At 37.9% G+C, this 22,932-nt stretch overlaps 1 protein-coding gene across 1 annotated transcript in view; it reads left to right on the top strand.

The window, feature by feature from the left end:
- Positions 1–22,932, top strand: part of LOC150107904 (TATA element modulatory factor-like) — a 483,854-nt gene that overhangs the window by 294,231 nt on the left and 166,691 nt on the right. The window contains exons 16-17 of the mRNA XM_090390537.1: positions 4,967–5,068; positions 20,325–20,517. Coding sequence (XP_090246663.1) covers positions 4,967–5,068; positions 20,325–20,517 — 295 coding nt within the window. The remainder of the gene's footprint in view (positions 1–4,966; positions 5,069–20,324; positions 20,518–22,932) is intronic.

Here is a 22,932-nt window from a genome sequence, read left to right as displayed (position 1 = left end):
TGTATGAATGAGTATATTATGCCCGGGCGAGTACGACGGACAACAAATCAGAATGGGATAATTAGTATAAGGAATCAAAGTAGGGATGGGACAAATGGGCTTCTGCGATTCATGTACACTAATGCCAGGAGTATTAGGAACAAGAAGGAAGAGTTTTTGGCCATGGTTGGCACTTCCAGGCCACAGGTTGTCGGTATTAGTGAAACATGGCTGACAGAAGATGATAAAGCTAGTGGGATTGAATGCGATGGGTATAGCGTGTTCAGGAGTGACAGGGTGAATAAAAAGGGGGGAGGAGTGTTATTGATGATAGCTGATGAGCTTCAGCCAAGGAGTATAGAAGTTGAACTGCAGGATGGGGAAAAAAGCACATTTGAGGCTGTTTGGTGTGAGATACAATCTAGCAGAACAAAATATACAATTGGGTGCTGCTATAGACCGGGTGATGGAGTGGATGGTGGGAATAGTATGCATAAGCAAATAGAAGAAATGAATGGAAGGAGGGTAATTATTATGGGTGATTTCAATTATGGTAATATTGACTGGAAAGAGGAGAGGGCACATGGGAGGAAGGAATTGGAATTTATGCAGTTATTAAGGGACAACTATCTACGGCAACATGTATTGGAAAATACCAGGGGGCAGAGAGTGCTGGACCTAGTAATTGCAACTGAGAATGTGGCTGTAACGAACATGACCTTGTTGCCACCAATTGGTGAGAGTGACCATAAGGTCATGACTTGGGAGGTGGCTAAAGGAGTCGAATTTACAATTAAGACAGGGTATATGTGGAATTACCGGGCTGGTAAGTATGACAAGCTTAGGTGTGTGCTTGGCTCAATGCCATGGCATGTAAAACTGCAAGGGCTGGATGTTGATGGTGCATGGGAGGTGGTCAAGAACTGTTTGCAGGAGGCAATGGTTGACTGTATACCAAGAGTCCGAATAATAAATCAGGTAGGGGTTAAATGGATGAATAACACTATTAAGCTTGAGCTGCAAAAAAAGAAACAATTGTGGAGGGAATTTAAGGAGAAGGGTGACCATCAGGTGCATGAACAGTATAAAGCTCAGGCCAGGATGGTAACAAGGGTGGTAAGAAAAGCAAAAGCAGATTACGAAAGGAAATTGGCCATGCAGGCTAAAGAGAATCCCAAACAGTTTTTTCAATATGTTGCAAGTAAAAGGAAAAATGCTCATGGTAGAATGATCTTAAAAAATGCTGAGGGTAGGGAGGTAACTGAATCAGTCGATGTTGTGGAATTACTGAGCGAACACTTTGCAAGAGTATATCATCCAGGTGGTGGCTTTGCGGAAATGGAGGAACCAACAGCTTATACTGGAATTGTGATGAATGAGGTAGAGGTAACTAGTCTATTACAGAACCTCAATGTCAATACATCTGTGGGATTGGATGGTATACCAGCTCGTGTCGTACGTGAAGCGGCCAAAGAATTGTCAGTGCCCTTGACCATTATGTTTAATTTGAGCCTCAGGACTGGGTCAGTCCCAAGGGGGTGGAAAGAGGGGAAAATAGTTCCACTGCACAAAGGTGGTTCCAAGGCTGCTGTTGAAAATTACCGGCCAATCAGCATAACAGGAATCATTATCAAGGTCTTAGAGAAAATAGTCAAGAGGAAAATACAAGATTGGATAGAAGAAAATGGGATACTGTATCGGGGACAGCATGGTTTTGTGAAAGGTAGGTCATGCCTCAGTAACTTGCTCACGTATTATAACACAGTGACGGCTGAACTGGATAAGGGTAATGGGTTTACAGTGATTCTGCTGGACCTTGCTAAGGCCTTTGACAGGATACCACATGGAATTCTAATCAGTAAATTGCAGCATATGGGAATGGACATAGGGTTGGTGAGATGGATAGGAGGGTGGTTGACGGAGAGATATCAGAGAGTGGTTTACTCAGGAGTAGAGTCCACAAGACGGCCTGTGACTAGTGGTGTACCACAAGGATCTGTTCTTGGACCACTGCTGTTTAATTTGTTCATAAATGATATAGGAAAGGATCTGAGAGGAACAGTTCATTTGTTTGCGGATGATGCGAAGTTGGGTAGGGCAATAGTGAATGCAGATGACGTCAAAATTTTGCAGGATGATTTGGATAGATTGGAGGTCTCGGCTAGGGAGAATGGATGTCAATTTAATGTGGCAAAATGTAAGGTTATGCATTTTGGGGTGAAAAGATTGGTGGCAGTTTACTGCATTGGTGGAACCGTGCTCCAGGAAATTGATGAGGCACGAGATTTAGGAGTGTTGGTGGATAAGGAATTGAAATTTAGGGGACACATTGCAAAAGTGGCCAAATCAGCTCATCAAATCACTTGGTTGCTGAAGAATACGTTGACAAGCAGAGACAAGCAGGTTATTGTTCCTCTGTATCGAGCCTTGATAAGACCTCATCTCGACTACTGTGCTCAGATTTGGTCACCTAGGTTTCTTCTTGATGGGGAGGAGGTGGAGAGGATCCAGAGGCGAGTGACCAAGATGATAGCAGGTCTGTGGAATGAACCGTATGAGAACAGGTTGAGGATTTGTGGGTTGCAAAAATTGGTTGATAGGCGGAGGAGGGGAGATATGATTGAGACATTCAAATTACTGAAGGGTTTCTATAAAATTAATTCAGAAGATATTTTTGAGAACAGGGCTGGTTGTGGGAGGACTAGGGGACATCCATGGAAACTGGGCAAAAGTGTGGTTAGTAAAGGTGTTAGAGCTGGGTTCTTTACTTTTAGAGTAGTGAATGAGTGCAATGCGCTCCCTGAGTCTGTGGTGGATGCTGTGACAGTGAATGAGTTTAAGGCGAGGTATGATAGATACTGTATGAATGTCGAATAGTTGTGATGAAAATGATTTGGGGCTTCCCTCGATGAGTCTAATGACTCCCTGGAGTTGCCCGTAATAATAAATAATAATAATAATTTCTGAAATCCTTCTGGAGAAATGGAGGAGGAACTGATTATTTTTTTAATTTGCTCATTCGTTGTAGCCATTGGAAAGGGAGATTGTATATGTGGTTACTCAACCACATACACAATCTTTGTTCCAGTGGAGCCTCCCTTTCAACCAAACTCAACTACATACACAACACCTTCCTTTCCAATGGCTACAGCGATGGACCTTGATTAGTCCACATATGGACTAATGTGTACAGATTTGTTCACCTGGCTTTGAAAAGGATGAAGAGATATTGGAAAGGGAGTGGAGACAATTGACTAAGGTTGTTTTCAATTTCTGGAATGTTAAATACGAAGAAAGGTTGAGAAGATGCAATTTACAGAGTCTAGTGGATAGGAGGAAGAGGGGGTGATATGATAGAGACATACTAGTTAGGGATAGTTATAGGATTAACATTGAAGAGGTTTTTAGTAAAATGGTTGGAGGTACTAGGATAACAAGATTTCATCCCTGGAAGCTGTATAAGGAGAGTTTGAGGGAAGGAGTGAGAAGCAAGTTTTTTTGTATTAGATAGTTAGTTAGTTGTGAATGATTGAAATGTCTGAATTGTCTGAAATGCCTGAGAGTGTCATGTCTACAGAGAATTTGAATGTGTTTAGGGCATGGTATGATGAGCTGTGTGCATGTCAAAGGAACCTCCTAGATGAATATTTGACTATATTTTTGCATCCTAAAAGATATTATTATTATTACCCTAAGACCCCATGGTAATAATAATAATATCTTTTAGGATGCATGCCAACTGCCTCTTATGTATGGAATCTCCATAAAAAATGTTTTGTTTCATTTTATGTGTTTTAACTTATAGTGATAAAGTAATATAGTGATTTTTGATTTTTTTTTTAATATATCTGTCTTATCATTTCCTTCTTTCTCATCAGGTTAAGACTTTATATTTAGTTACAGGTATAATATGCATGCTTTATTGATGAGGTGACTAGCAGCATATTGCCCATATAATGGGAATACTGTTGCTAGATTGTAAGGAGGAATAGTCATACAGACAGAAGGAAATAGAATTTATAATGTAATGAGGAGAGGAACTCTGCTTCAATAGTGCTAGATCTGGTGATACCATTAGAGAACTAAGGTAGCCACCCTGCCTCTACTTTTGATGTGTAGAAATTTCTGTTAAGAATAGGTGTATGTTGAATTACAAAGCAGGTAATTATGACAAACTTAGGAGAGCTTGGATCAGTGCTATATGAATTTGGAGAGAGATGCTAGTATTGTTTGGGAGATAGTGTAGAATTGTTTCAAGAAAGTAGTATGAGATTGTATCAGACCAGAGTCATGAGAATAAATTAGAAAGGAGGATGAGTAACCATATTATTAAACAAGAGTTGTAGGCAAATAAAAAAAAAAATGTTGTGGAGTCTTTCTTTCAGTGTGATTAAACAGTAAACAGCACTCAGATTTATGAATTCAACTACTGTTTGAGATTTAAAAAAAAATCTGCATTTTGACCTTTCTATTAAGGTTATCATCAGAAATGTGTATAAAGTTGTGGAGGATATATAAAAAGAAAAGTGATCAGCAAACACATGAACAACGTAATGGAAGGTGAACTATATGGTAAGGAAGGCCAAAAAAAAGTTGCTAAAAAAATTCCCCCATAGTTCCATGACTGTGTAGCAATATTAGTCACAATATACCTATATTTTGACTATACCGACTGTTTCTCCCACAGTCACTATATCTGTTATTGAAAACTTAAGAGTTTTTCAAATGAAAAGTTTAAGCTAGAAGAATGTTTGTTATGTATTTATACTATTTAACATGTGGATGTTGGAAATTATATAATTTTCATTTGAACTTGTTTATAATAACAATTATTATGATCAAAATGAATAAGTAATAGAGACAGTAGAAAGATTAAGAAGAAAATACCTTTATTTTATTCTGTTGATATAAAAAGAACCATATACCTATAAAAATCATTTATATTTACACTATAGCAAATTTGTTCATTTATGTTTTTGTAACATAGCAACCCGTCCACTCCTTCGGCAGATAGAAAATCTTCAGGCTACTTTTAGTGCTCAGTCTGCATCTTGGGAGAAAGCAGAAAAGAATCTTTCTGACAGATTGAGTAAGTACTCATGTAATTTTTTACTTAGAATTTTGAAAGAATGTGTTACAAACTAATGAACACATACATAATGAACATGTATAAAATAATACATAATGAGCACATATCTCTCATCGTCTGTTCATTGGGCATCCACAGATGTCGTATGGTCACTATGATGCTCGGTGATGTACCACACCAGTCCCCACCATGTAGTCCTGTTGTATGCTTTTCTGGAGGCTTCAGCTCTCTGAAGATCAGTCACTCCACACATACACACCATCTATCCATTCATCTCAATGGTGGTCTACCCCTTTCTCTTTTTCCAGGAACTTTACCTTCTATTACTGTTCTGAGAAGTCCTCCTTCCATCCTTTCAGTGCGTCCAAAATGTTTTAACTTTCTTCTGCCAGTATCTTTAAGGAGCCTTAAAGTTCTACCTTCCAGATTTTAGACAAGTCTCTGACTGTATTTTAGCCATTCCTAATCTTCTTCTGATGTCTTCCGAACAGCAATTCTTCACATTATAATGGATCCCAGTACTCAAACTTGCTGACTTCCTCAATTCTTTCTCCATTAAGGTACACTTGTTTCTCAGGATCTTCCCTGTTTGTATTTCCTGTTGAGAACCATAATCTTTGTCTTACTAGGGTTGAGTTGATGTCTTCTGTTATTACTGATCTTGTTAACTTCATCAAGAATTTGTCCTAGTTCTTCCTTATCGTTACAGAGGAGTACGGTATCATTAGTATACCTCAGATTACTGATCAATCTACCACCTATCTTAATTCCTGTCTTGAGCTCATCCAATGCTTCACGCATGATATCCTTACTATATGCTAAACAAGTAAGGAGAAAGTAAACATCCTTACTTAACTCCCTTTCCAATCTGAAGCCAATCAGTTAATCCAGCACCTGTTCTTACTGTGACTTCTTGCTCCCTATACAAGTTGGCTATAAACCTGATAGTGTGTTGAGGAAAACCCATTCTTTTCATTACTACCCACGGTGTCACATGCTGAACACCATCAAAAGCTTCAGAGTAGGCTAAGAAACATATTATCAGAGGGAGTCTAAATTCTTTATATTTTTCTATGATCTGTCTAAGGCAATAGGATCTGATCTTTGGTGCCCTTACCTTTCCTAAAACTTGCTTGTTTCTTGGGCATCTCTGCCTCAACTTTCACCTGATTCCTATTTAGCATAATCGTCAATAAAATCTTGCTTGCATGAGATATTAAACTAATAGTTCTATAATTCTTGCAATCCTTCATGTGTAGTGGTATGAAACCAACTTCTTCCAGTCTCTAGGCCATGATCCTGTCTCTCATATCCTTGTAATCAATCTATGAAACACTCTTATCCCTCCATACCCTGTGGTCTTCATTAACTCTCCTGGGATTCCATCTGCATCTGGGGCCTTATTGCTGTTAAGCTGCTTAGACTGCTCTTTCAACTTCATGCCTAAGTGGAGGAGGTTTCAAATCAGAATTTTTCTGGTGAGAGGGCTCCTCTAAATTTTCTTTATCCACTCTGTTGTACAGTTCTTCACAGTATTCTTTCCATCTATTTTTAATTTCCAATTCTTTTGTTAGTAATGCTCCATTCTTCTCTTTGATGACATTCAATTTGGGCTTAAACTTGGGCTTTAAGTTATGAACTACATAAAACATCCTTTTATAATTGTGCCTCCTCATCTGGAACTCTCTCTCTCTCTTCACATTTATTATTATAAAACTTTTCTTTGTCCTGCTTGATGGCTTTTCTGACTTCTCTGTGTAATCTGTTATATTCTTCATTGCCTGTGTCTCTTTGTTTTGCCAACTGCCTTCTTTTAATTAGTTCCCATATTGAATCTGATATCCATGGGTCTCTTGGGCTTCTTATTGAGCTGAGATACTTCTTGGCTGTGTCCTGTTATCACCTTGACTTCTTCCCAAAGCATTTCTGGTGAGTTCTCCTCGTTGGTTTCCAAACAATCATCCAACCAAGTTGATGTTTCTTCTATGAATCCACTAGGAATTACTCTAACATCCAATCTAGTGGGATGTGCCTGACTTGGAAGTTTTTGGACTCTTACTTTGGCTCTAACTAGCTGATGGTCTGCACCACAATCTGCTCCAGGACAAGTATGCACATTAGAGATGCTTGTCTTCCTGCTGGAAAGCCAGGATGTAATCAATCTGGTGCCATGACCTATCAGTGTTAGATATTCAAGTATAGGTCTGTCGTGGGTATTTCTGGAAGCAGGTATTGGTAATAACTAATCTGTTAGCATGGGCAAATTCCAACAGTCTTTCACCACGGGTGTTACATTCACCCAGACCAAACATGCCACACTCTGGCCTAATGCTCATGTTCTTTCCTACTTTTGCATTTAAATCCCCTAAGATGTAAAGTATGTCTCCTTAGTAGGCAGTCTGAAACAGTCTGTAAGTTTTCATAGAATTCCTCACTCTCTCTCCCCCCCCCCCCATCAGGCCTATACATGTTTATCCTATCCTATCAGTGGTCCTAAAGCACCCACAACCTTTCCAAGTATTCTTGAACTTCGCAACTGTAACTCGAGGATAAGGTGGTTAGCCCTATGTCTGTAGATGCATGTGTTCACGGTGGTGGGGGGGGGGGGGGGTGGGGGGGGGGGGGGGTGGGGGGGGGGGGGGGTGGGGGGGGGGGGGGGTGGGGGGGGGGGGGGGTGGGGGGGGGGGGGGGTGGGGGGGGGGGGGGGTGGGGGGGGGGGGGGGTGGGGGGGGGGGGGGGTGGGGGGGGGGGGGGGTGGGGGGGGGGGGGGGTGGGGGGGGGGGGGGGTGGGGGGGGGGGGGGGTGGGGGGGGGGGGGGGTGGGGGGGGGGGGGGGTGGGGGGGGGGGGGGGTGGGGGGGGGGGGGGGTGGGGGGGGGGGGGGGTGGGGGGGGGGGGGGGTGGGGGGGGGGGGGGGTGGGGGGGGGGGGGGGTGGGGGGGGGGGGGGGTGGGGGGGGGGGGGGGTGGGGGGGGGGGGGGGTGGGGGGGGGGGGGGGTGGGGGGGGGGGGGGGTGGGGGGGGGGGGGGGTGGGGGGGGGGGGGGGTGGGGGGGGGGGGGGGTGGGGGGGGGGGGGGGTGGGGGGGGGGGGGGGTATATTGCATAACCTCAATGTCAATACATCTGTGGGATTGGATGGTATACCAGCTCGTGTTGTACGAGAAGCAGCTAAAGAATTGTCAGTACCCTTGACCATTTTGTTTAATTTGAGTCTCGGGTCTGGGTTAGTCCCGAGCGGGTGGAAAGAGGGGAAAATAGTTCCACTGCATAAAGGTGGTTCCAAGACTGCTGTTGTAAATTACCGACCGATTAGCATATCAGGAATCATTGTCAAGGTCTTAGAGAAATTAGTCAAGAAAAGAATACAGGATTGGATAGATGAAAATAGGATATTGTATGGGGGACAACATGGTTTTGTGAAGGGTAGATCATGCCTCAGTAACTTGCTCACGTTTTATAACACAGTGACGGCTGAACTGGATAGGGGTAATGGGTTTACAGTGATACTACTGGACCTTGCCAAGGCCTTTGATAGGATACCACATGGAACCCTAATCAGTAAACTGGAGCAGATGGGTATAGATATAGGGTTGGTGAGATGGATAAGAGGGTGGTTGAAGGAGAGATATCAAAGAGTGGTTTATTCAGGAGTGGAGTCTAAAAGACGTCTTGTGACTAGTGGAGTGCCACAGGGCTCTGTTCTTGGACCACTGCTTTTCAATTTGTTCATCAATGATATTGGAAAGGATCTGAGAGGAAGTGTTCACTTGTTTGCTGATGATGCAAAGTTGGGTAGAGCAATTGTGAGTGCACAAGATGTCAAAATTTTACAGGATGATTTGGATAGTTTGGAGGACTGGGCTAGGAAAAATGGATGTCAATTTAATGTGGCAAAGTGTAAGGTTATGCACTTTGGGGTGAAAAGAACAGCAGCAGTATATCGCATTGGTGGAATCATACTCCAGGAGATTGATGAGGCCAGGGATTTGGGAGTGTTGGTGGATAGGGAGTTGAAGTTTAGGGGGCACATTGCAAAAGTAACTAAAACAGCTCACCAAATCACTTGGCTTCTGAAAAATACTTCAACATGCAGAGACGAACAAGTTGTTGTTCCTCTGTATCGAGCCTTGATAAGACCCCATCTGGACTTCTGTGCCCAGCTATGGGCACCAGGGTTTCTTCGTGATGGGGAGGAAGTGGAGAGGGTCCAGAGACGAGTGACCAAGATGATAGCAGGTCTGTGGAATGAACCTTATGAGAATAGGTTGAAGATTTGTGGGTTGCAGAAATTGGACGATAGGCGAAGGAGGGGTGATATGATTGAGACATTCAAATTACTGAAGGGTTTTTATAAGATTGATCCAGAAGATATTTTTGAAAATATGACTGGTGGTGGGAGGACTAGGGGCCATGCATGGAAGCTGGGCAAGAGCGTGGTTGACAAGGGTGTTAGAGCTAGGTTCTTTACTTGGAGAGTGGTAAATGAGTGGAATACGCTTCCCGAGTCTGTTGTGGGTGCTACGACCGTGAATGAGTTCAAGGCAAGGTATGATAGATACTGTGTGAATGTTGAATAGTTGTTCTTGACATGATGTTAGGGCCTCCCTCGATGAGTCTGTCGACTCCTTGGAGTTTCCCGGAACAATAATAATAATAATAATAACCAAGAAGGCTTCATGTCTGAGCTGTCTTCAGTATCACAGCTACCTCATGATGCTTTGAGTCACCTCCTGAATAAACAACTAGCTTACCATACTTTCTTTTGAAGTGAACTTCTCCATTTCATCTGGCTTTGTAATTCCCAGGATGTCAATTTTATACCTATCCATCTCTTTACAGACAATCTCAAGAGTTCCTATCCATAGATCCCAAACATTCCATGTGCTTATTTAAATTCCCTTCTGAGATTAATCCTATGCCTTCTGTGTTCCTCATTCACAATATTACCTATTTTTGTTGGAGACTGTAATATACTTCTCTAACAGGATCCTCTGCCTAAGCCCTGAACATGGCTCTGATTATTCTGCAAGACAACTGATGAGATGCATTATAATGTACAACCATATTAGCATTTTGGGGTGAAGTCACAACAAGAAAAAAGTGGTAAGGTTGCAGAGGCCCTTTCCCATATCTGGGAAGTTTTGTCCTCCAATTAATCCCACTTTGGCCAGGTAGGTTGGTACTTCTGGTTAGGCAGACTCTCACTCCATAAAATGAAATGAAATATCAAAATAGGAAACATTCAACTCCAGCCCTCGAATACTCTAATAGCATTGGGGGAAGGAGCAAGAAGGAAAGAAAAAAGGGGAGGGACCAGTCTACAGATAATATAACTGATGTATTACAGCATTATATTTATAATACTGTAATAATTAATTTGAAATGTAGTTATCATCCGATAACTTAATGTTAACTGGAATCCACTGGATCAGTAGTTCCAGTTAATATCCAAACAGGTATTTCCAAACAGGTATCTCCATGAAGTCTCTGGACTTCATGGAGATACCTATTCCCCTTTCCCCTCTAGTTGATAGCATGGACTGTCCCACTTATAAACTTGCTAAGTTGTTTGTCCCCTTTACTGGTAACTCCTCTACTTTTTTTAAAAATTCTCCCGTTAACAATCACATCCTTAAAAAATTCAGACATAATGGTTAGTTTTGTACTAATGTTAGTTTTGTAAACTTAGTTTTGTACTAAAATTAATTTTTTACTAATGTACCACCAACAGGTACTCCTTATTCAATGAAGTCTAACTCACCCTCCCCTGATACATTTAAATTATTCAAATTTATAATGTGTAGTTACTTTACTTTTATTATTCTAAAACTCTGTCTCCATCCAATTACTTAATGATGAGGAAAAAAATTACAAACAGATTCTTTGTATTGTAGTGCCCCCCCTCCCCCCCCCCCCCCCAATCTAACTTTTACATGGAACCATTCGATAACAAAATACTTAACACAACTACAAACCCTTGATATGGTTATGCTTTGTTGCAATGTGTTTGCATTTGGTCTCATGCGACCAAATGGCAAACACATTTTGTAACTTACCTAAACAACCAATACCACAAAATTCACTTCACAGTAGAAAAAATCTAATAACAGTTTGCCTTTTGACACATTAGTCACTTGCCTTTCACATCACTTACTATCTTTTTCCATTTCTGTAATTGAGGTATTAAGCAATAAACTTTGCATGAGTCTCATTCAAGTATAGTTGATGTAGGCATAGATGCTGATAAATTTAAATTATAGTGTAAGCCAAGTATATAACCAAGTATATAATTTCTTGGTATCTTTAAAAATAAACATAAAAATAATAATAAACACAAAAAATAGGCAAAATAGCCATAAAAATGAATAACTAAAAATAAACTTCTGCAACAGGACTCTAATCCATTGAAAGTAACTCTTGTTACCTTGACCATAGGCTAACTTACCAAAAACATTTGAAAAACAACTAACTTAAAGATATCTGCCAGGAACAACATCATAAACAAGCTGACAGTCACAACTTAGGTTGTCCTTGACTCTAAAAACAGCAGCCCTGGCTCTGGTCTTAACTTCACAAATACTCCGCTCTTCCCTGTTGTGGAGTATCGTTCACCAGTTGGGAGCTGAAGTTATCACACAATTCTCATGGACATACATTAACAGAACAATGAGAACCACCTTTGGTATCTTAAGATTTCCTCATCTTCCATAGTTACTTATTCTTTCCAACATTGCTCCTCCATGCTTCAGAACAGAAGAGAAGCTACCACCATCAAAAAAATGAAAAAAATCAGAAATAACATGTACCTTCAAGATATTGCTATATTGCAATACATCAAGATATTCTTTAAAGGTACCTGTGGCATGACCATAAAACAATAAATTACACGATAACCACAGTAATTAACTTTAATGAAATGAAAGAACAGATAATTTCGTACTAAAAATAACAGTACATCATCAGTGCGTAGAACAAGCAAATCAAAGAAATGGGAATGCAAGGTACATACAGAAGTCAGTGGTTTATTAATTAAAAACTGCTTCTGTGCTAGAAATTAACATTAATAAATAATATTATTTAAAACTTTAATATTATTAAAAATATAAATAATTAAATAATATAAATAATATAAAATATTATTAAAATCTTAATAATATTGTTAATGATATTAAAGTTCAATGGAATGGGATCAGTTGCTGGATGGAAAGAATATCGACAGTGCATGGGAAGCATTTAAACAATCCTTAAATGATGCAATATCAGAATGTGTTCCAAGAGTTCGAAGAATAAATAGAGTAGGAGTCAAATGGATGTGTAATCTTATTAAGCAAGAGATTTGTAAGAAAAGGATGACGTGGAAGGAACACCGTTTGCATAAGGATGATGTCTGTTATAAGCAGCAGCCTAGAATAGTCACAACTGTTGTATGGAAAGCAAAGTCTGATTATGAAAAGAAACTGGCTCTTCATGCTAAAGACAACTCACAAGTATTCTGTCGACATGCTGCAAGTACAAGAAACTTTTACTTGCAGGTTTCTAGATGAAGAAACGCATGTGTGTGAGGCCGAGGTATTAGAGCTGTTGCACAAACTGAATAAGAATTCAGCAATAGGGACTGATGGAATATCAGCACATGTGCTAAAAGAGTGTTCAGCTTAGCCTGAACTGGCCATTCCTTTGACCAGGCTGTTTAATATGAGTCTCAGAACAGGGAAGATTCCGCAGGAATGGAAGTAATGTATGGTAATTTCATTGCACAAGGGTGGTGCAAAGACCGATGTATCCAACTATCAACCAATTAGTATCTCAGGAGTGGTGGTGAAAATTATGGAAAAATTAGTTAGAGCCCACATTCAGAAATGGGTTGAGAGGAAATCTCTACTTTGCAATGAACAACATGGGTTTACTAAGGGAAGGTCATGTTTTAGCAACTTGCTCACATTCTATAACAATGTTAATATTGAACTAGACAAGGGGAACGGATACACCATGATACTTTTGGATTTTGCTAAGGCTTTTGACAGAATACAACATGGCAGACTGCTGTATAAATTGGAGAAAATGGGTTTGGGTTATACAATATTAGCATGGATAAGAGGATGACTGACTGACAGATATCAAAAAGTGGTATGGGGGAGCTGAGTCTGCAAGGTTTAAGATAACAAGTGGTGTACCACAAGGATCAGTGCTTGGTCCACTGTTATTCAATCTATACATTAATGATATTGGGAAGAATTTGACAAGCGACATACAGTTATTTGCTGATGATGCAAAGATAGGTAGGGTAATTAGGAATGCTGCTGATATGCAGTCTTTGCAGAATGATTTGAATAGGCTGGAATTATGGGTTCAATGTCAATAAATGTAAAGTCATTCACTTCAGCGTGATTAGATATCCAATGTCATATTTTATTGGTGGGATTAGCCTAGAAGAAACTGATGAGGCTAGGGATCTTGGAGTATTAATAGATAGGAATTTGAAGTTTAGGGGCCATGTGGCAAAGATATTGCAAATACAACTCAAAAGATAATTACAATGCTGAAACGAACATTCACATGTAAAGATAAGGATGTCATTTTTCCTCTTTACAAGACCTTGATAAGACCTCACCTGGACTATTGTGCACAGGTCTGGTCTCCTGGTTTTTGTTGTGATTCTGATATATTGGAGAGAGCACAAAGGAGAGTGTTAAAAATGATATCAGGATTGTGGAAAACTGATTATGAAGACAGATTGAGAATTTGTAGACTGCAGACACTAGCAAACAGGAGAAAGAGGACTTACAAACTTCTGAAAAGGTCACACAGGATTTCAATTTATGGAGATGGGGAAAGGACAAGAGAGCATCCTTGGAAACTAAGAATGAAGGCTGCCAAGAAGAGTGTGAGGGCTAGATTTTTCTCTCAGAGGGTGGTGCGTGATTGGAATGGATTGCCATTGGATGTTGTGAGTGCAAGCAGTGTGAATGAATTCAAGAATAAATATGATAGCTGGTGTGTATAGTATGTGGCCTCCCTCGACGAGTCTCTAACTCCCTGGAGGTCTCTCTGAATAATAATAATATTTATTAATATTACTTTCTAGCATGCAGCAACAGTTTTTAATTGGTAAACCACTGACTTCTTTATGTATCTAGTATTCCCATTTCTTTGATTTGCTTATTTCTGCTGTACTGTTATTTTCAGTACAAGATATCCGTACTTTCATTTCATTAAAGTTAATTACTGTGGTTATCATGTAATTTATTGTTTTACATCAAGATATTGCTCCACTTTCAGCTCGCTGCCTTACCTCCAGATCTACAAACATAGTACCTGATTACAGATTCAGCTATCAAGCCTCTATGATTCGGTCTACCTCAACACCTCTGGAGCTAGTTAAACAGGTTTAGGACTGGACAAGGCCACTGTACCCATTTGTTATGTCTGTGGGAATTTCAAAGTTATCCTTTTGCATGTGTGGTGCTGTGCAGATTATGCATCATATCACTGATGACTGCCCCCCCCCCCCCACACACTCCTTCCCTGGAGGCTTCGGTAACTTGCATTTACTCCCAGATAGTGCCATCGATTGGTTAATTGAACTCTCAGTCTCTATAATTAATTATTGTATTAATGTATGCTTATTAATTTCTTGTATTTTCCTCCCATACACTAAATAAGTATTAAATAAAAACTTGTATATATTGCCTTTACTTTGATGCAAAAATATATTCCATAAAGCAAAAATATTATGGAATGAATGACTACCCAAGCCAGTTCTTTATTGAGTTGTCATGTCAGTGGGACCCAGATTCAAGATGACACCAAGGTTTAGTCAGTGTAGAAGTGATATAACCTTTTTGCATTACAGGATACCAAGGCAGTTGAAATGAAGTCAACAATCTATGTATATGAGATGCTATCAAAATGAAATCAGGCTAAACTAATAAAATCTTCACAACTTATCCAATTTAAATTTGGACTCAACCCCTTTCAAAGTAGGCCCTTTCCAAGTTCATGCAACTATCCCACCACTTTTTGCCATGCTCCAAACTCTTCCTGGAAGTCTTTTTTGATGAAGTGCATCTTGGATCTCCTTAATGGTGTCGAACCACAGTCCCTTCAGCTTCAGTTTCATTTTTGGAAACAAAATGAAATCACAAGGGGCTAAATCTGGTGAGTAAAGAGGATGTGATATGACTGCCATGCTGTTGGCTGCCAAAAACTCTCAAACTTTTAAGGCACTGTGAGAGAGAGTATTGCTGTAAGGTGGAGGAGCCAGTTGTGGCTTCACCACAGTTCTGGTCTTTTGTGACAAACTTCTTCTCTCAACCACCTTAAATTGTTGCAGTAGAATTCTGCATTGACCGTCTGACTAGGCAGGACAAATTCTCGGTGCACAGTCCCCTTAATGACAAAAAAGATTATCATCATGCTTTTTATCACACTCCTGATTTGCTTTGCCTTCTTCATTCTTGGGGATTGTATGCTCTTACACTGTGACAGTTGTGTTTTGTCTCTGGGTTGTAACTGTAAAACCCAAGTCTCATCCTCTGTGATGGCCTTTGAGATGGGTCAACAATGGGAGGATCTTGATGAAGATCTTGTCAGACATTAACACAGTGCTCCTTCTGGTCAGAAGTCAAGAGATGGGGAACAAACTTGGCAGCGACACAATGCATGTTCATATCTCTCATGACAATCACTTGAGCTGCTCCATATGAAATTCCAACTCGGTCAGCAACTTCCTGGATGGTAATGTCTCAAGTAATTCAAGGGTCTCTGTGGCAGATTTCCCAAGTTTTATGCAAAATTTTACATTTGCCCTTAGTTCTAATTTTGGACTCATGGTGAAATTGCAGAACAGCAAATGTGATAAGAATAATGCACATTTGCACAAGTTCCAGTGTACATAGTTCAACGCAATATGGCAGGCTGACTCAACAATGCTTATGCCACTGACACTTGGCAGTATGAGACTGTAACTTGATCTGTTGCTGAGTATTTGGCACAGTTCAGTTTCTTTTTGATAGCACCTCATATAAGCAGACTAATCATGAAGTTCACACTTATGTATTTATGCTTGGATATGGGATTAAAACAAGAATATAATTTCTTGTCAAGTATTTTTTATATATATTGTAATATTATTTAATTAGCGATTTTAATTTAGAGATAGAAATTAAAAATATTGTTTAATTGACCATTCTAATTTAGGGATGGAAATTAAAAACAAATCAAGTTATAAAAAATTGATCAGTTGTATTTATTGGTTTGCACTTGAACCACCTACTTACATAAAACAAATTAATTCTATCAGAAATAATCTGCCTCAGAAGCAAAACACATAATTAAATGTGTTTTGCTTCTGAGCAAAACACATAATGAAAAAAATGCAACTCTGCAATTTTTAATTTGGTTATGTGGATTACTCATTTAATTGAAGTTCAGATAATGTGGAGTTCACTGTAATAAGCCTGATGAAAATATAAGAAAATTTTAAAAAGAATCAGAGTTGAGCAGCTTTCAGAACTCTCTAGCCGCAAATATACAAATATTATTCAGAAAAAAAAATGAAAAGGTTTAAATTCAAGAATCAACCTTTGGAAACCCATTGGCAGATTCTAAAGAAAATGTTAATTGATTCAGTCAAGGGGCATTTGGTGAAGGTTAGAAAAATACAAGGATAGAAAAATCAGAACTCAGTGATGGAATCAGGAAATTAAGGCTATTCATAGAAAAGAAGGAAGCATATCAGAGTTTCTTAGCAAGTAATTCAACAGTTCTGAGAGAATACAATAAAAATATAAGAAAGGAAAGTAATGTGCAAAAGTAGCTGAACTACAGTCATTTTCAAAAGAAGATGGCAAGGTTGTATATACACATACTAGCCACTGAATCACAAAACTTTATGCAGATTTACATAAATGTCATTTATGCAGCACATATGCAAAATACTTGGTCGCGTGCATCACCATATGTTCTGGGTAACTATTTATGAATACTGCTGGTCCTCAACAGTGTTGATCACAGTGGGAAAAGCAAAGGATCTTTTGGAGTTCTATAAAGGACTTATTATGGGCACCTGTTTGGCTAGAGCCATGATTTTGAAAACAGCAGAGCTGACTGGTTTCTTAAAAGAGATATCCACAGTGTTTAGACAGTGTAAAAATGACCCACATTGCTTGTCTAAGAGGCAGTCCTGAGACAGTCTTCAGGAATGAGATCACCATTGAAAATCCTTGTACTGACAAACAGAACTTCCTGTGTGCAACAATTGACTGAAGCATTTAATGAAGGCTGTACTTGTCCCACATTGCCACATTACCCAATTTCTTGACAATTCAATTGTCAAGAAATTGGGCTAATCTCAACAAAATGTACTTCAGAGAGCTGCTGATAGATCACTACATCCATTTAAAATTAATACAGCTGGCCAACAAGTTAGTGAAACAAAATTAAATGGATACAATATTTTGCAATACAAATTTCTTCTTCTTTTTCATGGCTCCCCATGTTAGGTAATTGTTTGTCTGTAACATTTTCAAGGGTTTAAAAAGTCTTCTGCCCATCTCCTCCTGGGTCTTCCTCTTGAATGGTGTCCCTTTGGTTTATATTTCCAAGCAATATTTGGCCATCTGTCCTCATTCATTCTTTCTAAGTGGTTTTACCAGTTCTTTCTATAGTTTTTGATATCTTCTGTTATGTTAATTATGGATAACTGTTTTCTTATTTCTTATCTTGTCTATTCTTTTATAGCCCGCGAGTGGTCTTAGGAATTTCATTTCTGCAGCTTCCACTTGTCTTTTATCTCATTCTCCCCAAGTCCATGTTTCACTGCCATATTTCAGAATTGGTTTGGCTATTATTTTATATAGTTTTATTTGGATTGTTATAGACATCTGTTTACTGAAGTGTCCATTCAAAGTTCCAATGACTGCTAGGAATTTTTGCTTTTTCTGTGCAATGTCGATTTCTCCATTGGGGTAAACTTATGTAATTTCATAGATATTTAAATTTGTTCACTTGTTCTATTACTTTGTTGTGGATGACTAGTTTGCATCTTTTAATTTCTTTACCTTGAAAGGCTATTGATTTCGTTTTATTTATTGAGATTTTCATGTCATACTGTTCTATTGTTTTGTTCAGTACATGTAGATTTTTCTATAATTGGTCTTCATTTTCAGCAAAAATAACTTGATTGTCAGCATACAAAAGGCTATTTATTCTTTATTTCCTATTTTAATTCCTATGAGTTTGTTTTTCCTCCATTCTCTTGAAATTTTTTCCATATATATATATATATATATATATATATATATATATATATTGACGAGTATTGGTAATAATCCACTTCCTTGAATGAGACCTCTATTGGTTTTAATTTTTTTGGTTGTTTCATTATTCATTTTAATTTTAACATAGCTTTCTTCCATTATATTTGCTATTGCTTTTGTGGTTTGAGGTGGAGCTTTCAATTCATACAGTATATTGATTAATTTTGTTCTATTGATTTGATCATATGCTTTCTCATAATCTAGGAAGGCCATATATGTTGGCAGGTTAAATTCTATTCTTTTTTCTATAATTTTGTGTAAATGTGGGATCTGTGCAGGATCTTCCTTTGCTAAGCCACATTGTTCTTCTCCTATAATTTCCTTGGCTCATGGTGTTAATTTACTTTTAATTATATCTAGGTATATTTTATAGCATGTATTTAATAAGGATATTCCTCTGTAGTTTCCGCAATCCTTTCTGTTTCCTTTTTTGAATATGTTTATGACTATTTCTGTCTTTCTTGTGGGATGTTTCCTTCTTCCCATATTCTGTTTAGAAATTTAATTAATTGTAATTGAAATGGCTTAGAGCTGTATTTGTATAGTTCTGAATTTATTTAATCTTCTCCTGTAGCTTTTCTGTTTTTTAGTATTTCCAATGTTTTCTTTAGATCATTTAACTGTATTGGTTCTTCATTTTTTTTTGACTTATTACTTGTTTTATTTCAAATTGATTATTATTGTTTAGAATCTGAGTGTAGTGATTGGTCCATTCTTTTGTGGAGGGGCCTTCTAATTGTAGATTATTATCCTTTGTTTCTTGAGTCATTTTTTTAATGATTTTATAGCTCTATAGTTGAGGTCCATTATGTTATGCTCTAATCTTGATACAAATTTTTGCCAGTCTTGTCTTCTGATTTTTCTGGATTCTCTTCTTGTTATTGCTCTGATTCTTTTATATTCTATTTTATTTCCTATAGTTTTGTTGTTTAACCATTTAAGGTAGATTTCTTTTTTCTTTCTTATTAAAGATTCTATTTCTGGGTTCCAGGTTCTTAGTCCTTTCCTTTTTCTTTGCAGTTTTGTTCTATGGCTTCATATGCTGCTTGTATTACTATTTTTTAATGTTTTGCCATTCATTTTCTATATCTGTATCTTCATTTATTTTCTTTTTATGATTTGGTTTTGATATAGTTCTCTAATACTATCTTGCTGTGACAGTTCTATCTTAAATTGCTCCTGCTTTTGTTTTTATGTTCTTGTATTGTTTCTATTTCTCTGGTTTGGGATCTTAATAGTACTGATTAATAAATAGTGATCTGAGTCAATATTGTATCCTCTGTATACTCTGCAATTTCTTACCAAATTCTTTATTTTTTCACCCACTATTATATGGTCAGTGATGCTTTTATATCCTCTGGCTTCCCATGTATATCTTTATATTTAAAGAAGCTGTTGGTGATTTTCAAACTATTATAGGCCACAAATTCCTTGATTATTATTTCACCATTGCAACATATTTCACCAGCTCAAATGTATTACAAAAAATCTTTTCATAGAACTACCAACTCCTTAATTAAATCCTATTAATACTAGTACTATTTCTTTGTCCCCAATAAACTGATGTATGTGCAACATTTATTACCCTCTCTTGGTATTAATGTTAATATAAAAATTGGAAACAGTGCTTCTTGTGCCAATGCACTGAAACAATCTGCTACTTAGGATGTTGAAAGATTGAACCTCTAATTAAGGGTTGACAAGGTGCTCTTATTTATCTTTGTCACATATATCTTTTTTACCCCTGCTGTCATTCTTGTATTTTATTAATAGTGATTACCAGTAAATGAATTATGTCATGTTGTAGCCAAAAGTAGTATAACTTTTTCTGTTCTTTGTCTGCATTTATAAAAATTTTTTGTTGAAATTTCATAATCAGCTCAAAAGAAATGCTATTTTATTTTTTTTTAATGCACTAACTCTACATTGCATTGCATTAGATGAAACTTGTACACAACTTTCATTATCTGTTGAGAAACATCGTTCAGCAGCTGAAAAGTGCCAGGAGCTAACATCAAAAAGTTCAATGTTAGAGGCTCAGAATACCTCTTTACGGCAAGAAAAAGCCCATCTTACTTCTCAGTGGGAAATGGCAAAGATGAAACTTTCAGTCCTTGAAGAAAGTAAAAATAGGTAAATTTTATATTATAAAATGCATACAATATCCCTTGTTTATTTGAATCTAAATAATGCTTCTAATAATTATAATTAAAATGCTTCTTGCAAAATTTTTTTTAACAAAATCATAATTAAAAGAAACATACATATTAACCACAGTGAAAATTATTTAATTGTAAATATTTCCCACCATCAGAATTGAAAGCTATTATTTAAAACATAATAAAAACAATCATTACTAGAGCTGATAAAGGAAATACCCAATTCATATGACCGAAAAATGAATTTACTTCTTCGAGATTGTAATACCTACGCCAAATTGGATTATGATCCTACGAAACGTCAACTCAGAAAATTAAATAAGCTACTTAATGAAAAATTTGATTGTTACTTCCTCCTTAGATGAAGAAACAATCAAAAAATTTAAGACATACCATGCAAGACCTCCTAGAATTTATGGCTTACCTAAGCTACACAAAACTAATATTCCACTTAGACCCGTAGTAGACTGTATCAGCTGTCCAACTTACAAGTTATCAAGATTCTTATCTAACCTTCTCCGCCCTCACATAGGCCACTCAGTCTCTTCAATCAAAACTTCTACTGAGTTTCACACAAAAATTAAACACATTCAACTATAAAAAACTGACTTGTTAATCAGCTTCGACATTGTCTCCCTCTTCACAAACATTCCCCATAAAGAAACAATAGAATTACTAACTCAAAAATTTCCATCTGATATAGTTGAATTGTTCAAGTTTGTTATTGCATCAGGTTACTTCACCTGGAAAGGTCAAATTTACAAGCAAGAAGAAGGAACAGCAATGGGATCTCCTTTATCACCAAACCTAGCAAACTTGTTTCTAGAACACCTTGAGGAAAAAATATTCACTTTTGAACCCAAACCAAAAATTTGATTAAGATATGTTGGCGACGTATTTGCAGTCTGGGATCATCCCGAACATGAATTACAACTGTTTCTAGATAAAATTAACCTTCTTCATCATCACCTCAATTTTACATTAGAAAAAGAATCTCCACAGGGTATCTCCTTTTTGGATTTACACATCCAAAGAAAAGAAGACGGTTCCATCGCCACGCCTGTCTTTCGCAAGCCTACATTCTCAGGTCGCTATATTCACAATTCTTCCGCTCATCATCCATCTCAGAAATCTGGCATTATTAAATCACTAGTTTCCAGAGCACACAAATTCTGCTCCTCTGAAGAATCTTTAAACCATGGAATTAGAAGTAATCAAAAATACAGCCATCCTAAATGGATATAATCCTAAAACAATTCAAAAAATCATCAGTCACTTCTCCACACATCAAACCAGACAGGAAGAAGTCCATAGGATTCCCATACCTTACGTTAAAGGCATCTCTGAACATCTTTCTAAAATTATGACGAAATACAATTTTGCCACTACTTACAAACCTATTAACCAAATTTACAACTTGTTACCTTCTCCTAAGGACAAACTCTCACCTTGATGGAACATGAAGACCACATTCGTCTTTTTAAACTGCAGAAATCTGGCCTCTCTCAACACGGAATTCAAAATCCAAACCATAGGATCCATTGGGGAAAGTCTAAACGTTTACATAGATCTTTATATAAACATGAACGTTTATACAAAGAAAGTTCTGAAGCCCTACTACACAGACCAAACTTAAACCGCAATGATGGTCTTACTATTCCTAAAGTATGGGAAATTGTCATACAAAATTTTGTTAAATAATTTTTTTTTTTTTTTACTTCTGTAGCACATTACGCACGTTTAATGAGATTCTGTTGTAATCATGTGCCCTAACTGTATGTTATTCCTATTATTGTTTTAAACTACTGTACTGATGATGTCCTAAGATACTGAGGATGAAATATTTACAATTAAATAATTTTCACTGTGGTTAATATGTGTGTTTCTTTTAATTCTTGCAAAAAGCCAGCCTGGTTGGCCGAGTGGTTAGCATATCTGCTCTCCAGCAAAAAAGGCTCTGGCTTAGAATCTTGTCATGGTTATGGATGTTTGTAATTGTCTGTGAAAAAACTAGTGGTGGTGTGGCAATGGGCAGTAGATGGCATTGGTTTGGTTGCAGTTTGTTGGTGAATTGAGTGGTGGAGACAGAGAGTTGTAGAGTAGGTGTCTCCTCTCTCGATGAGTGTTTGGACTCATTGGAGGTGTCAATTATAATAATAATAATAATAAAAACTTTCTGGAGTGCTTAAGGGTCAGAGCTGCATAACTAAGAGGAGACCTCCACATAGCCTTTAAAGGAATGCGAAGAACTGACTAGGGCTTCTGACCTAATGTCCAATCCTCACCTTCTTGTGGTGCACCTTGTTGGGTATCTACCTGGATACTAAACGAACGAGGATGGCTGGAAATATGGTATTTAGCCGACCAAATTGTATTCTTATTGGCTTAA

Source organism: Typopeltis vanoorti, chromosome 3 (genome assembly GCF_054136105.1).
Source record: "Typopeltis vanoorti isolate ZY-2024b chromosome 3, IOZ_Tvanoo_1.0, whole genome shotgun sequence".
Taxonomy (NCBI): Eukaryota; Metazoa; Arthropoda; class Arachnida; order Uropygi; family Thelyphonidae; genus Typopeltis; species Typopeltis vanoorti.
The sequence above is the reverse complement of the archived record's forward strand: the minus strand, read 5'-3'. Positions and strand labels throughout refer to the sequence as shown.